Source organism: Musa acuminata, chromosome BXJ2-3 (assembly GCF_036884655.1).
Source record: "Musa acuminata AAA Group cultivar baxijiao chromosome BXJ2-3, Cavendish_Baxijiao_AAA, whole genome shotgun sequence".
In the NCBI taxonomy this organism is placed as follows: Eukaryota; Viridiplantae; Streptophyta; class Magnoliopsida; order Zingiberales; family Musaceae; genus Musa; species Musa acuminata.
The window spans coordinates 11,105,997-11,120,704 of record NC_088340.1 but is presented as its reverse complement, the minus strand read 5'-3'; the positions used below and the strand labels follow the sequence as shown (position 1 = coordinate 11,120,704).

The window sequence follows — 14,708 nt, the reverse complement described above, 5'->3', positions numbered from 1 at the left end:
TATTAAATGGTTAGGCAACAAAGAGGGTTTGGAATATAGACCTATGTTAAATATGTAATTCAATTGTCTTTGCAATCAATGTCTCGAAAAAAAAAAACTTGTAAATATCAGAACAAAATACTGGACTAATGAAACTATTCCTAGAGAATATGCAAAAACAATAGTTCTTGAAAAGATGAGGGAAAAATCTGAAGACTAGGACAAAGAAATAACATGAGCATTAAAAAGAACTCACCTGTGGTCAAATTTTTTTGGTAAGAGAACTCACAGTATGAATCAACATTGTGATAAAAGAAAGATTATTCCTAAACAATTTAAGTTGCACCCAAGAAATCCGTTCATTGTTGAAAGATATAAACTCCAGTTTCAATCATCATAATGTCTGATATGGCAAGGGGAGAGAAAAGATACATACCAGATTGTATTTAGTAAAAAGATGATTTCTAATATTGCAGATGATACTTCTCATAATATGATTCATATAGGTTAATTTGAAACTCCAGGTAAACACTAGCTCCAACCTGATGTTGTAAAATGAAATAAGATCAATAATAACACATGACAAAGGAGAAACCAGTCAACACTAACTTCAGCAAATTCAATAATAAGATCAATAATAAGGTCATCCACTCAGTCGCAAAAAATACATGCAAAAAACCAGACACACTTAACTTTTACATGGTGATCTGTTTTACTAGTTTGATGTGTTTTGACTGGCAGGCAAACACTTAAACCAATGCCACTGGTGGGGAGAATATAAAAGGTAAAAAGGGGAATATTGCTTTAGGCTATTCTATTGTCCAACATCACGAACGACGACTTTGACGAGGATAAAAGCCATCCTCTTTCCTAAGCTGTTCGATTGAAGCAGGGGTAGGCGAGAACAAACTGAAATTAAGAAGGCTCGACAAAGACTTAATAGGTTTTGACAATGACAATGTTCCTAGTTCAGGCAGGCTTAGGCAAGAGAGACTTGCAGGCCGGTAGGAATTACCTGATCGATCCAGCTTACGGGAGCATGGGGCAAAGTTGAAATAATTTCTTATGCATGGAAAGGGTGTTCTGATAAGCTGTTTTGGAAACGTATATAATCATCTCAAAGATATACGACCGGAGAACAAAACCTACCTAACCAAACAGATCCGTCAATCAACACAGTGAAACAAACAGCAATTCCCTGAGATGAAAGAGGAACCAAATTAGGAACACCTTCCCGAGGTAGCTCGGGGGTATTCCTGGGGGTGCTGATCGTGTCGCCGAGGCGCTCGAAGTTGCGGATGGCCGTTCTGATCCGGAACAGCCCGGCCGCCACGGCCTGCCTTGGATCCCGACGCCCGATTAGCAGCCGCCCCGAATATTACAGATCCTGGAAAACTCATTCTCGCCCTCTCAATTCCCAAAGTTGGCAAGAAACAAATCCCTAACCCGAACCCTAGAATCTGGGATCGACAACGTCGATCGTAGACAACAGCAACCTTGCTAGCGCAGAAGAAGAATCAAGCAAGATATTAAGCAAGGGTAATTGAAACAATTAAAAGGGCTGGGAATGAACGAAGGGAAGACAAGGTTGGGAGACTCAGAGAAGGAGGCGACGCATGCCGGGAATCAACGACATGAGCAAGGCAGAAGTCCTCTCTCTCTCTCTCTCTCTCTCTCTCTCTATATATATATATATATATATATATATATATAATCGCGGCAATTAAAACAAAACGGTAGATGGACGACCAAGGAGCACGGGCCCACCTCACGTGAGAGGCCAACGACGTGGGTCCCGCAACTGTTAATTTTACATGTCATCCAACAGTATTTGCCCAATGAAGAACCTATCTATAATCACGTGTTATCTTCTTATTCCCCACACAACCATAATCCGCACCGTGTTTCCAACAAGATGCACCTAACAACATAAAGGAAACCTAGATGTGACTGGGTCCCGGAATCGGACGGATGTTAGCGGGATTTGGAGCCGCAATCCAAGTCGACGGTGCTCCCATTGCGATAGACGAAATTGAGCTGGCACGCTATGCGAGCCCAGAACCTGACGGAGAAAAAAATGCCCACCCGCCACCGGGTTCTCGCATGCCCGCCGAAGTCGAACGGCACAACGCCCCTGTTGAGAGCCACGCGCATGGCCTCCATCCCCTCCTTATCCAGCGGGATCGGCGATGACTGAAAGAGATAGTCGAGTTCGGCAGAGCTGTTCTTGGCGACATCGAATGGATCGGTCTGCAGCACGGCGACGTCGATCCCATGGAACCGGAGAACGAAGGTCGCGTCAGAGAAGCTGGCGACGGCCTTCTTGTTGTCGTTCTCGGCCACCACTTTTAGGGCCATCCGGATCTCGAGCATCCCCGAAGCGCCGTAGGCGAGTTGATCGAGATGAGCGTAGGCGACCTTGATGTAGGGCATCTTGGGCTGGTAGATCACGTAGATGGCGAACACGACGATGCCGGTGACGATGACGGCGATGGCGAGTATGGCGCACACGATGGCGACTATCCAGATCAGCGGGTTGGTGCCCTTGGGCCGCTTGGCATAAAGCTTTGCCATCCCGGCATGCGGGAATATGTTGCTGCTGCTGCCTCGCAGTGTTTCTTATGGTGAAGGCTGGGAGAGCACAGGGAAGGAGGAGCCCTGTTCCGGGGTTCTTGCTCCCGCGCAATGTCCAAGGTTTGGTATCTTCTTTGCCCTGGCGGAGAGATACAAGTTTTCTCCCAGAAAAGTGGTTGTTTTTAGGACCTCGGTAGCCTTGCCGTTGGCCAAAGAAAAATACCATGCTTGCCTTGTGTTGTTGGCCCGTTTAACCTTTCTTCTTTCCGAGACACCACCAGTGGGTACAATTCAACTCTTTAACCTTTGCAAAAACCTCTTCTTCGGCTTTAGAACTTGACTTTTCCTAAACCCGCCATGCCGTGTCCATCGCTGTTGAGTAATCACCCCTAATTTATCTCCCTTTTCACAGCCCAATGATAATAAAAGAACAAATTCAATTAGCACACAAACAAATTTCTAAAGTTAAACAACTTTCAGTGCTGCAGGAAAGTTTTGAAAATAGAGTACATCTGAAGGTCCAAAACAGCATGTTTCGAGCAGAAATAGTATTTGCCTTAAACTAGATACTGATCACAGTATAATTCCGAAGAATTATACCAGCTTACAAGGAACTAAGAGCAGATCACAGAAGCATAGGCAAAACATTCCTTCCAACCCTTGGTTCAGTTAGATTTGGGAAAATGAGGAGTGAGCAATTTGGCAATTTCCATCATGCCAACTTTGTCTCTACCATTAAAGATACTCTTCAGTTTCTCATCGCAGCAAATCTCCCTCTTATTTATTGGATTCTACAAAAAAAAAATGCAAAACTAATTAGAAACTATAATCGACCATATACTCAGATACAACTTCATATTAACAGCAAAAATCTTATGAAGAAAACAAGAATTGATGGTTTGGCCTCATCCGACAAGCAACATACATAACGAGTGCTACGGATTAGACCGGCTTAACACTCTAATAAATGCTGATAACCCTCATCGTTGTGTCAATAGCATGAGGAATTTTCCCAAGTAAATAGATAGATCTTTGACGACAACAAGTGGAAAAACCAATAGGGTATTCATACAATAACGGCAGATGAACATGAGACGATAAATGAATCTCTAGTGGCCTTCTCCAAAGTTCACAAGATAGTGTGGAACTTTAAATCTATACCAAGAAATAATCATGTAACCACAAATATCGGCAACAACACACAAACAACATATATTATGGGGATTAAAAAATCAAAATGAACTATCAACTAAACCATTTACATTATATTAACAAAGGATACCATATTGAAGATGGAATACATGCATACAAGAAAAAAAGAAGAAAAAGAATTGTTCACATTTGTATACGCTTGATAGTACCAAAACGAGTTACACAAGCAGAAAACTAGTAATAAAAAAAGAAAAAAGAGAACTTCAAAATTGTAACAAACCAGAAAACTGATCACAAATTGCAACTCATGGCCCAACACACAGAATCCCAATATTTGAAAGTCTATTTCTTCCAACTTAAAGCTTCAAATAAGTTGCAAACTTATTTCTCTCCCATATTTTATCGAACTGAGTAAATATGGCCAGTCACAGACATGGGGAAAATATTAGATACCAATGAAAACTTGAAAGTGAACCTGAACATGCAAGATAAAAGTAGGAAAAAAAAAAAAGTCTCATGTGAACCCAAGTAGAATAACCTCTGTGATAGACCATTGATATATTGCACAGTGAAAACCTAGCTAACAACACTAAGAAATTCACAATTCAAAGGACTTGGAGCATCTTAAAGTCCTCCTCATGAACATCACATGACAGTCTTATTTTCAAATCACTTGTCAAAAAAAGAGCTCTTTGCATCTCTATGACAATTTTCCATCATGGAAAATTTCAGAATGTTTGAATCAGATGGGGTGTACCCAATGCATAAGGCTCCTGCCAATGCAGGCTCTAGGAAGGATCAATATACGTAACCTTATCTTTAAACAATTAATGAGACGGTTTCCGTGACTCGAACCCTAGTCTCCTAGGTCACAACTTTTCTGTTGTACCAATGGTTGAATCAGATGGCTGTTAGAATAATTGTTTGAAGGAGTTATACACTATCAATAAACAAATAAAATCCCAACCCTTGTCCGAAGACAAGATAAACACCTCAGCCCATCAAAGTGCCACTTAATATCAAAGTGCCACTTAATGCTCATAATTTGTCATTTAAACAAGTTAATTAGATCTTTGCAATTTGAACTTTTGGGTCGCTAATCTGGTACTTACTCGGAATTGAAATTCCACCAAATGTGACAGCTCACAAAAGAAAAATCTGCGGCCCATTCTTCCAAAGTATAGTCTCAAATTGGAAAATAAAGTGGGATCATCCACCAAGGAGCTCTAAATATGAAGAGAGAAGAGAAAAAGAAAAGCCATACAAGATGTATTTAGAAAGCCACTCCTCATGAAACTTCGACTACTACAAGTGCAAAGAGTGCTTCAGATGAATAATATGTATGTATTTGATACGGGCAACAAATCGTCTTCAAAAAAGCATGAAGAATAAGAAACACCTCATTTTTCTCCAATCTTGAGGATTTAAGACAACGAATCAAGTGATAAGTCTGCGTATAAAGCCTATAATCGCCAGAAGACCACATCATGAGATGGGAAGCTTCACGATAACACCATGAAGTACAAATAGAAGTAGACAAAGATTCAAAGGAAGAGACGAAGAGGCAGAGCTACGACCTGAAGCTGGTTGGCCTTGATGTGCTCCCAGATCTTCTTGACGGCCTCGACGCGGGAGATCTCTGGGACGCCAAGGAACTTCTTCATCGCCGGGGAAACGGGGCGCGGCTTCAGCAAGCCCAACTTTGGCTTCGACGCCGCCGCCGCGGGAGCGGCCGCGACCTCCTTCGTGCCCGCCCTCGCCGCCGCCATGAGCACCCGACATCCCCCCAAAACCCTAGACATGACCGCTTTCCCTTCAAACCCTCCCGCTCTCCAACGACGGAATCGAGGCGCACCGAGCGAACAAAGGAGTCTCGTGATGTGTCCTTCGGGGGGGGTGGGGGGGGGGGTGGGGGCAAGTCTTAAGTAGGCCACATGAAGGTTTTAATCAATATTTTACCCGACCCGTTCAACCCGTACCCATTCACTTACCTGACATGGCCACCTGAAGGTTTTAATCAATATTATACCAACCCGTTCAAACGGTACCCGGTCACTTACCTGCCATGGCAAAATGCTCCCATCGCGAAACCTATATGGGCTCTACGACATTCACCAATAAAACGCAGGTATCTTGTTTGGTAAACGACACGAGTTATGAAATATTTTCTATTTTATCACCGAAAGAAACACGATATGATAATGTTTTATTGCTGCTGCTTCTTCTTTTAAGCAACTCCAGAATTCGGACACGACCTCATCCTTCTAAATCTCACAAGAAACGATTCGAAGGAGAGAGAGCTTCATAATAGACAGGGCCAAGAATGTAATGTTCTATATCTCTCCAGAAAAATCTGGTGATAGCATTTGATGTTGCTCAAGATCCCAAAAAAACAAATGCTGAATCTTCACCAGCAAAAGAAATAAAGTAAGTAGAACAAAGAATCAAAAGCTGAATTCTTTTTTGTTTCTTCTTTTTCTTAAGCTGAAATGTAATCAAAGTGTGTGGTTCATTCAGAATAGATTGGTTTGCCGGCTGAGGCGAAGTGGCAGGCCAAAGTTCTGATAGATCCTGATATCCCCACCCAGACCGGCCGTGACAACCACCAGTCCCCAGGCGTTCGGTTGATCGCCGCCCCCGCCGCTCCTGGTACTGCCTCCACTGTACCATCCCCAGGAGGACAAGGAAGATGAGCCAGGATCCGAAGCCCGCATGGAAGAGGAAGCTGAAGCAAATGACTCGCTGCCGATCCCTGCGCCCGAGAGAGATATGTTACTGAGCTCCTCTGCTTGAGACTGTGTCAGCTCCGAGTCGCTCTTCTTGGGAAGAGGCGGGGATGAGTTACTGCCGCTGGGGAAGATGTCATCGAGTGTGGCGGTGGACCGCTGCGAGTCGGTGCTTCCTAGGGGTTCCTGCTGGATGAACCTCCCGGACATGGGCGGCGGAGATAGTGGCGAACAGTTACTTCGGGCATTTGGCCATGGAATTGCGACCGACACATCCTTGCAGTAGAAGTGCTCGTGAGATCGAGTGGTGCTCAAGCCTTTGCTTTTGCCTGCGTTTGCCTCTCGCTTCCATACGTATACGTGAGAGTCCTCGCTCGCACATATGACGTATCTCCCATCCGAGGTATATGACGCAGACATTTGACTGCTGGTGTTCCGGAAACCTGAACTCCACATTTCCAAGCAGCAATCAGCAAGCACACTACCATTACAACAACTGAAGAACCTGCGTATTTGACTAGATGTAGAACATTAACTTCACTGAAGACTATGGTTAAAAATTATTGTTTGCTGCACAACTTATACCATCATCAAAACTTTTGATGTTCTCTCCTGTAAGATAATGCATGCTCTGTTTTTGGTCGCTAGTAAATTGTTCAGACACCAAAATCACATCGTTCACAGCCAAACACGAACTAAAATAAAAATATATATTTATCTATTTGAGGAGGAAATATAGATTCATGCAATCAGAAAACATCTAAATCTATAGCAAATCCCAAATATTGCAATTTTGCATTTAGATATTTTTCTCAATAAAAATAAAATACAAAGGTAAAGAAAAAGAACGCATCTTTGACGTGAGACCTTATGAAGCAAAGTAGCATAATAAAACCTACAGGTGACTTTAGCTTATAGTTTAGTTTGCATTTAGAATCTGGATAGCACCGTATACTAAAAACACACCAAAATAAAACTAACTACTATTTCTCAAAGAAAAGCAATTCTAATTTTAGTTTGTACCTCTGAATTTGTGAACCATCTTGAGATCATCAAAGACCCGAACCTGTGAATCAGCTGAGGTGATCAACACTTCAGATGGATTGCCCGGAGCAAACTGTTTGAACACACACAAATTAGTCATCTAGCATATCGGTGCCCAAAGCATAATAAATCCAAGGCAAATGGACATTTAGGTGTTGATTATTAGCAAACATTTCTCTCCAGACCTAAAAATATTACTATTAGCAAGTAATCATCATTTTTTTATTACATTAAGAAATAATGCTATTTTACATGTAAATATAGGTTTACCTGAAATCCAGTTATCTTTTTTGCATTTGTCTTCTTTTTCTTGTTCTGTATATCTATCTGGCTTTCTTGGGAAAGCTTACAATCTGGAAAAATAACACAGAATACCCCAAAGGTCATTTTAAGTACTGAAAACAAGAATAACATCAGCTATATGCCATAAATAGGAAGTAAAGTATAAAATGCAGGATAGAGTATTAATCATTGTGAGAGGAATCTTTCAATATCAATTTACAAAATAGAACAACTCCTCGATTGAGGAACTTAAAAAGATGGTTCATACCGGTGGTCTTGTAGAGCCGGAAGCTCCCTTTATGTGAGCCAACTAAAGCACCCTTTCAAACATGGATACAGCCAGTTAGTAACTGAACAGGCTTTGGATATATAGTACAATAGAAATGTAGATAATAAAGTATTGACAAAGTACTGTGCGCGCAAATATCATTTGGTTGCACCTGACCGTCTGGTGTATAGCAAGCAGCCGTGACCATCTCATGGAGATCAGTCCAGTCTACAACTTGGCGATCTGGTACACTCCATATCCTAACCTTGGCATCAAGAGAGCCACTGATGAAGTACCTATCGTCTATCGGATTGAACTGGATGCATGTTACTGCAAAAAATTCAATCAAGATCAACAGAAGCATTAAGAGAATAAACATCAAAAAGATCAGCATGAATTAAGTTACACCAAAGTGGCATTCAAATGACAAAAATGCAAGTAAAAGTTTAGTTGGTCGCCTTACCATAATCATTGTGTGCAAACAACCTCAAGCAGGACTTTGTTTCCATGTCCCATAGTCTTACAGTCTTATCCATTGATGATGATAACAAATGCTGCACTCAAAAAGATACAACGATTAAGAATACCAGATTAATCTTATCAACAAATGCTTCGTCAGTATGTTGTGCTTTTTTCATGCTTACAAATTTACCAACAATCAATCAGATGAACAAGTTCTTACAGGTCAATGATTTAATTCATCATTCTACAACAAAAGATTAGCTCCGAACAATGGTGTGTTTTCAAGCCTTCCAAAGTTACTGAGCAAATCCTTTCAAGGTTAAAACTAATAAATGGCTTATGTTTCTGGACCTTATAATCACAATGTGAAAAGTGAAAACAACCATAGACTGAGCCAAATTCCTAGAAGACACCTATTTTAGTTCTCTCGATAGAGAGACGTTTCCCATAAATACTCCTTTTGACCTAATTAAGCATATAACTTATGACATATGAAGCTAAGCTCCAAACAAATCTTAGCACTATAACACAAAAACAAGGCACGAGGTTAATTCATGCAGAGGGGAAAGTTTCAATTTCCACTTACTACTGAGATCATCAAACAAAACTCACGATTCGATGAGCCTTGATGCATGTGCCTTCCCTTTGTATGTATGACATTATGAGAGTGAGATATTAACCTGAGATTTAGACCAAGAGAGGTCCAGGACGTCATCGGAATGGCCTTCAAAGGAGCAAACCGGCTTCTCTGAGAGTGAGAAGATGACTTCCGGCATATTGATGTAATCGGGAAGGGACCGCTTTTTGCTCTTGGTCTTCTTGGTCTTCTTCAAGGGCTGGGTGCTGGGAAGCGACCCATCCGGGGATCCATCGGGTTTGGATGGCGGAAGGGTGCGACTCTCTTGGCGCCGCAGCGAAGTAGAATGGATGTCACATTCTTGGACTTGCCACACATGAACGACGCGATCCTCGCCGGCGCTGGCCAGGAAGCGGCCGTCCCAGCTGAACTTGATGCTCCATATGGAGCCCTGATGGGCGTCGATCTCTTGGCTCATGTAAAGGCCGGTGAGCTCCCTGTAGGACTTGCCGTGCTGACGGACCTTCATCAGCTCCGACGAGTTGTCTCCGGGCGACTTTCCGGTCACCTTCGACCCGGCATCACCCTTCTCCTTCTCCGTGATGAGCCCGGTGACGGAGCTCGCGACGAATTTGATGTTCTTGAACCAGCCCCCTTTCTTTCTGTATCCCGGTTTCGAGTTCTTGGGGCCCTCAATGGCTTGGACGGCCTTGTCGCTGCTGCGCTGCTGGCCGCCGCCCAGTTTCACCCTCCGCATGAGCTCCTTGACGATCGGCGAGTATCCCAGGAACCGCTCGAAGTCCTCCATGGTGATCTGCAGCCCGGTCGGGATGTCGTTGAGCCGACCCTTCCCGTCTTTGTCGCACTCGCTGACCACGAATTCGTTTCCCGTGTCGGGATTCTCGATCCGGCAGACCTCACCGGAGGCGAGCACGAGGGCTTCCGCATCGTCCGCTCCTGCAACTCCGTCGTCTCCGGCGGCTTCCGGCGTTTCGCGCGCGAGGTTGTCCCAGAGGGTGGGCGGGGCGGAGGCGGCACGCGTCAGGGTGGGCTCGGCGAGCGGAGGCGAGCCCCTCGTCGCCAGCTCCGTGTCGGATCGGCATCTGGTGATCGCCGGTGGGGGCGTGGAGGTGTCGGGAGAGGCCGCCACCTCGATCGCCTCCGGGGACACCGGCGACTGCGGCGCCGGTAGCGGCGGTAGCGGCGGCAGCGGCGGTAACGATTCCGAGGCTTGGTCCCCGTTGACGGCAGGGGCGTCGACGGCTTTCCGGCTGATGCTGCGGATCCGTAGGGAGGCGGCGAGGTCCCTCTTGCTGGCGAAGCCCATGCCCTGGAGGAGGCGGCGGCGGCGCTCCTTGATGGAAATGGGCTCGGCCATCCAGACGTCGTAGTCGTAGCCACCGGGTCCTCTTCCCTGGTGGTGGCCCTCGTCCTCGTCACGGTGCTGCGCAAGGAACTCCTCTCGGGAGAAGGTGACGCAGCGGAGGTCGCAGGGCGGGCCGACGGCGGAGGCGAAGGAGATGCGGACGTCATCTTCCTCGTCGTCATCCGAGTCGGAAGGGAGGTCGAGACAGAAGGAGACCCTCGAGGCGACGCGATCGAAGGACTCGAAGAAGCAGTCGTCCCCCTCGCTTTCGGCCTCCTCCTGCTCTTCTTCTTCCTCCCCCTCCTCGTATTTCTCATCCTCCTCCTCGCCGCAATGACGATGATGACGATCCGCCCGTGCTGTTTGCTGCTGCTGCTGTTGCTGCTGCTGCTTCATCGTCATCGTCGCCGTCGTCGTCGAGGTGGAGGCGGAGAAGGAGAGGGCAATAGCATCGACCGGAGAAGGAGCGGAGGGCCATTAAGGGAGGATATGGGGGAGGAAGAGAGGAAGACGTGCGGCGTCGTGGAGGGGCGCGAGGGCACTTCGGATTGCCCTTCTTGAAATGGTCTCTTGGTTTTCTTATCCATACACTACGGTGAAATGGACTTGTCTCTCGAGCACATCATCATCATCATCATCATCATCATCATCATCTCTATGAATTAGTTCGTTCTCAAAGAACAATTATAAATTATTATTTCGAATCTGTATTTATAATACTCATATATTTTTAGCCAATTTTAGACTCGTTTATGGTTTTTTTAATAATATTTATATTATTTTTATTGATATACTGAAAACACTATAAAGATTATTAAAAAACACTATCAGTAACAACATCATGTTATATATATATCTTTTATCATTATATATTTTTATTTTTAATTTAATTGTATGTCGACAACATTATTCTGTTGTCATTGTTTCTCCTCTTTAATTTATGTGGCTTTGTATTATTAGAAATATCATGATGTGAAGTCAGTCCAGTATTAACCTTGATTTCTTTTCCAATTTGTATTCTTTCATATTCTATCATGGATTCAGAACTAATTGAAGCATCTGTTTTATTTATTTATTTCGGAATTTAGGTCGTAGAATACCGGTGGTTTTGCTCTATAATTATTGTTATCAACGGAGAAAATGTAGTTGATTTCTCTTTGCTAATTTACATATTTCTATGTTCATAAATAGAACATCGATTGATTGATGGTGATGCTGAAGCGGATCGTTCCATCACTATCCAATGGGCTTTGAGCGAGGTATTACTTAGTACCATTCAAAGGAGATTAAATTATTGGGCTTGGAGTGACAGTCGACCAACATATGTGTTGTAGAGAGTGAGAGGAATTTTTGAATCAATAAAAAAAATAATGAAAAGTATACTACAAATTCATTCTAAGTAGGAGATATATAAAATATTTTATTTATAAAGGCTCATATTTAATAAAAAAAATGGTTCATCAATTTTTTTTTTTACCAATCAACTTATCTCGAATAATTAACTTTTGCATTGGAGGGACTCTCTTGATCTTAGTATTCATATAGGTGATACGTTAAGAGCTCGATGTTTTTATCTTAAAGGCATCTTAAACAATCCTAGGATCTAAACTATGTTGGATTGATCATAACGTCAATGACTTATTCATATAATATAACGTAAAACTAACATATTCTTGAAGAAAAATTTCTTTTATCATGTGTGATTAATTAGAAGATTATTGAATTATACACCATAAGAATATATATATATATATTATTTTCATACTAATATTTTTTTTCATCGAAGAAGTCTCGATTCTAGAAATCCTAAAAAATACTAATTAATCATAATAATGATCTTTAACTAAACCTAAGTGTAATCTCCATTGCATTTTAAGTGAAGCATTACTTGATATCAACGGACGAGAAGACATGTTATCATGTAACAATGAGGCTTACATCTAAAATTTGGGTAAAATATTACTGTTAAATCACATTAAACATTGCTAATCGTTGAAAATCCATCGCATCATAGAAATATTATACTGTATTATTTAAATCATACAGATTCTTTTATAAATATCTAATGTATCTTTAGGTGTCGCTAGATAATAACATATACATTTGATGTTTTTAGGTTTATCCTTACGACGAGAGAATTATCATTAGAGTTTTCAGAGAGAATAAAAAATACAATAAATTATTTAATATTTATTTAATTAAAGATAATTTGAGGGTGTTATATTTGATCTTATATAACGAATAATTTAATTTTTAATTGATTGTTGACCCGAGTTTCTCTTTCCATTACCAATTTTTTATTATTATTACTATTGATATATATATATATATATATATTTCTCATGCAATTGAATCTTAGTTTTTGTTATAAAATACTTAATATATTATTTATATCAAGAAATCATCGAAAAAAAATTAAAATTAATGTTTTTAGGTGTAAAAATGTCTTTGACAATTGAAACTTCTGTTTAGTATTCCCATCCGAGTTGACGAGAACTGCTAAATTCAAACAATGGTGGGGAGACCACATGACCGCAACCCATGCCGCTGACAGTTGTCACCGTAGATAAGGCTAGCAACCGACACCACCTCCCACGAGTACGCGCGCAGTTCCATCTTGACATTTAAGTGAAGACTCACGCGGACCAACATGGCCGCCAAATACGACGCAGGAAGACGGCGTCACGCTAAGCATTATCATAGATGAGCGGGAACAACTGGTATTAACATCACGTGGCAGTACATACGTTCCACAAGTAAGCACTGAGGAACAAAGTGGCGGCGACAGTGGTTGCTTCAGTTGGTGTCTGTAAGGTAGTAATCGGGTGTTAAAGGACGAAGCACGGGTGGCTGTTCCTCTTCCAGCGCCGCCACCACCTCTTTCTGGATATGCATGTACACCACCCAGTCCCCGTTCCCCTTGGCGCTCGGCATCGGCATCACGTACCCGGCGCTCCCGCCCCAGGGAAAGTGGTAGGATCCGAACGCCGCCTTCCCCCATCCGAACTCCACCTCCGCCACCGGAAACGCCCTTCCTGATGACACGACGCACCCCGGCCCTTCGTCCGCCTCCCCGCAGTAGATCCTCGCCACCGCCGGCTCCGGACGGTGCACCTCCACCCAGTCGACCAGCCCCCGGAAGTGCTCTTCCGTGGTTCCCGGTCTCAGCCACCCATGCACCACCTCCGCCACTTCCGCCAACTCCATCCGCCTCAGACTCTCCACGTTCAACCTGCCGTAGGGGATCGACAACACGTTGCCGAAGTAGCTGGACATGGCAGCGTTTCCGAGACGAGACCGGCCGTCGACGACGACGCCCATGCGGCACCACCTGTCCTCCGGCGCCGCTGCTTTGGCCAGAACGCGCCAGAGGTAGGCGGTGAACACCACGATTTTGCTTCTCCTTTTGGCGGAGGACTGCATGCGATTAATGTCCGCAGCGGCGATGTAGTAAATCCGGTTGACAGCTTGGTCCGAATAATGATGTTTGGGGGGCGGGAGGGAGGAGACGGGGACGAAGAGGCGGTCGAAGGAAGGATGGAGCTGAAGCGGGTGGCGGGGGGTGAGGAGAGACCGGCGGAAGGAGGGGAGCCGGGAGAGGGGCTTCAGCATGGCGATCTCCGACCAGGCAACCAAGAACATGTTGGCAGAGCAGGCATCGGCGACGCGGTGGTCGAACGTGCAGGCCAAGACTAGGCTGCCGCACTTGAGCTCTGTTGCCTGTCATGCCACACACAACACACAGGCCCAGTATCAGTACGACATCGAGATCTTGATCTGCGCAACCTCAAGCACGGGAGCGTTTAGTACCTGCACACACAAAACTCCTTCCTTCTTCTTCGGCACCAGCTTCCCCTCGACGCTGTCGTCGGGGTTGCAGAGCCTCAGCTCCCTAAGCTCCACGTCCGCGAAGACTACGACGAAGTCCACGCCACGATTGTTGCAGTGCAGCTCCGGCTCGCCCACCGAGTTCGCCATCACCTGGCCTGCAAAGGGGTAGTACGTCACCAGCGCTTGCGCTAGGGATGCTTTGAGCAAGCTCACCATGGAGGCGAAGGTGGAGTGAAAGTGCTTCCCCTCTGGTTTCCTGTAACAGAGGAAGACACCAACGTCCATGTCTGGCAAGAGGAGGTCCAGATTGGACAACGGCAAGCGGTGTTCTTGCACTGGCAGCACCGCCACCACCGTCTCACTCCCCTTAACGTCTATGGAAAATTCTTCGCTTCCTCCCATCCTTGTGTGTGTTGTCTTTACGATGAGAGACAGAGAGAGAGAGAG

The 14,708-nt window shown here is 44.2% G+C and overlaps 4 protein-coding genes across 4 annotated transcripts; all 4 read right to left on the bottom strand.

Annotated features, from left to right (window-relative positions):
• Positions 1–1,833: 1,833 nt before the first annotated feature.
• LOC103973124 (uncharacterized) lies at positions 1,834–2,888 on the bottom strand. The gene has a single exon (XM_009387608.3). It carries the CDS (start codon positions 2,551–2,553, stop codon positions 1,954–1,956), a length of 600 nt encoding a protein of 199 aa, XP_009385883.2. The 5' UTR covers positions 2,554–2,888; the 3' UTR covers positions 1,834–1,953.
• A 121-nt stretch (positions 2,889–3,009) lies between these two features.
• LOC103973125 (upstream activation factor subunit spp27) lies at positions 3,010–5,604 on the bottom strand. The gene is made up of 2 exons (XM_009387609.3): positions 5,283–5,604; positions 3,010–3,344 (listed from the first exon to the last, which is right to left on the bottom strand). The coding sequence occupies exons 1-2, from the start codon at positions 5,505–5,507 to the stop codon at positions 3,219–3,221; spliced, it is 351 nt and encodes a 116-aa protein (XP_009385884.2). The 5' UTR covers positions 5,508–5,604; the 3' UTR covers positions 3,010–3,218.
• Positions 5,605–6,152: 548 nt separating this feature from the next.
• LOC135607387 (uncharacterized) lies at positions 6,153–11,001 on the bottom strand. The gene is made up of 7 exons (XM_065099162.1): positions 9,168–11,001; positions 8,489–8,579; positions 8,198–8,355; positions 8,026–8,077; positions 7,746–7,828; positions 7,455–7,548; positions 6,153–6,874 (listed from the first exon to the last, which is right to left on the bottom strand). Exons 1-7 carry the CDS (start codon positions 10,830–10,832, stop codon positions 6,219–6,221), a joined length of 2,799 nt encoding a protein of 932 aa, XP_064955234.1. The 5' UTR covers positions 10,833–11,001; the 3' UTR covers positions 6,153–6,218.
• A 1,935-nt stretch (positions 11,002–12,936) lies between these two features.
• LOC103973128 (coniferyl alcohol acyltransferase) lies at positions 12,937–14,708 on the bottom strand. The gene is made up of 2 exons (XM_009387612.3): positions 14,241–14,708; positions 12,937–14,150 (listed from the first exon to the last, which is right to left on the bottom strand). Exons 1-2 carry the CDS (start codon positions 14,661–14,663, stop codon positions 13,227–13,229), a joined length of 1,347 nt encoding a protein of 448 aa, XP_009385887.2. The 5' UTR covers positions 14,664–14,708; the 3' UTR covers positions 12,937–13,226.

Coding starts and splice junctions, on each gene's coding strand:
- LOC103973124 (XM_009387608.3), bottom strand. CDS start 2,553: ATGGCAAAGCTTTATGCCAAGCGGCCCAAGGGCACCAACCCGCTGATC.
- LOC103973128 (XM_009387612.3), bottom strand. CDS start 14,663: ATGGGAGGAAGCGAAGAATTTTCCATAGACGTTAAGGGGAGTGAGACG. Junction 14,151..14,240: donor AAGGAGTTTTGTGTGTGCAG/GTACTAAACGCT, acceptor GTGGCATGACAG/GCAACAGAGCTCAAGTGCGG.
- LOC103973125 (XM_009387609.3), bottom strand. CDS start 5,507: ATGTCTAGGGTTTTGGGGGGATGTCGGGTGCTCATGGCGGCGGCGAGG. Junction 3,345..5,282: donor TCAAGGCCAACCAGCTTCAG/GTCGTAGCTCTG, acceptor TTTTTTTTGTAG/AATCCAATAAATAAGAGGGA.
- LOC135607387 (XM_065099162.1), bottom strand. CDS start 10,832: ATGACGATGAAGCAGCAGCAGCAACAGCAGCAGCAGCAAACAGCACGG. Junction 8,580..9,167: donor TCTCTTGGTCTAAATCTCAG/GTTAATATCTCA, acceptor TTTTGAGTGCAG/CATTTGTTATCATCATCAAT. Junction 7,829..8,025: donor CCGGCTCTACAAGACCACCG/GTATGAACCATC, acceptor TTATTTTTCCAG/ATTGTAAGCTTTCCCAAGAA.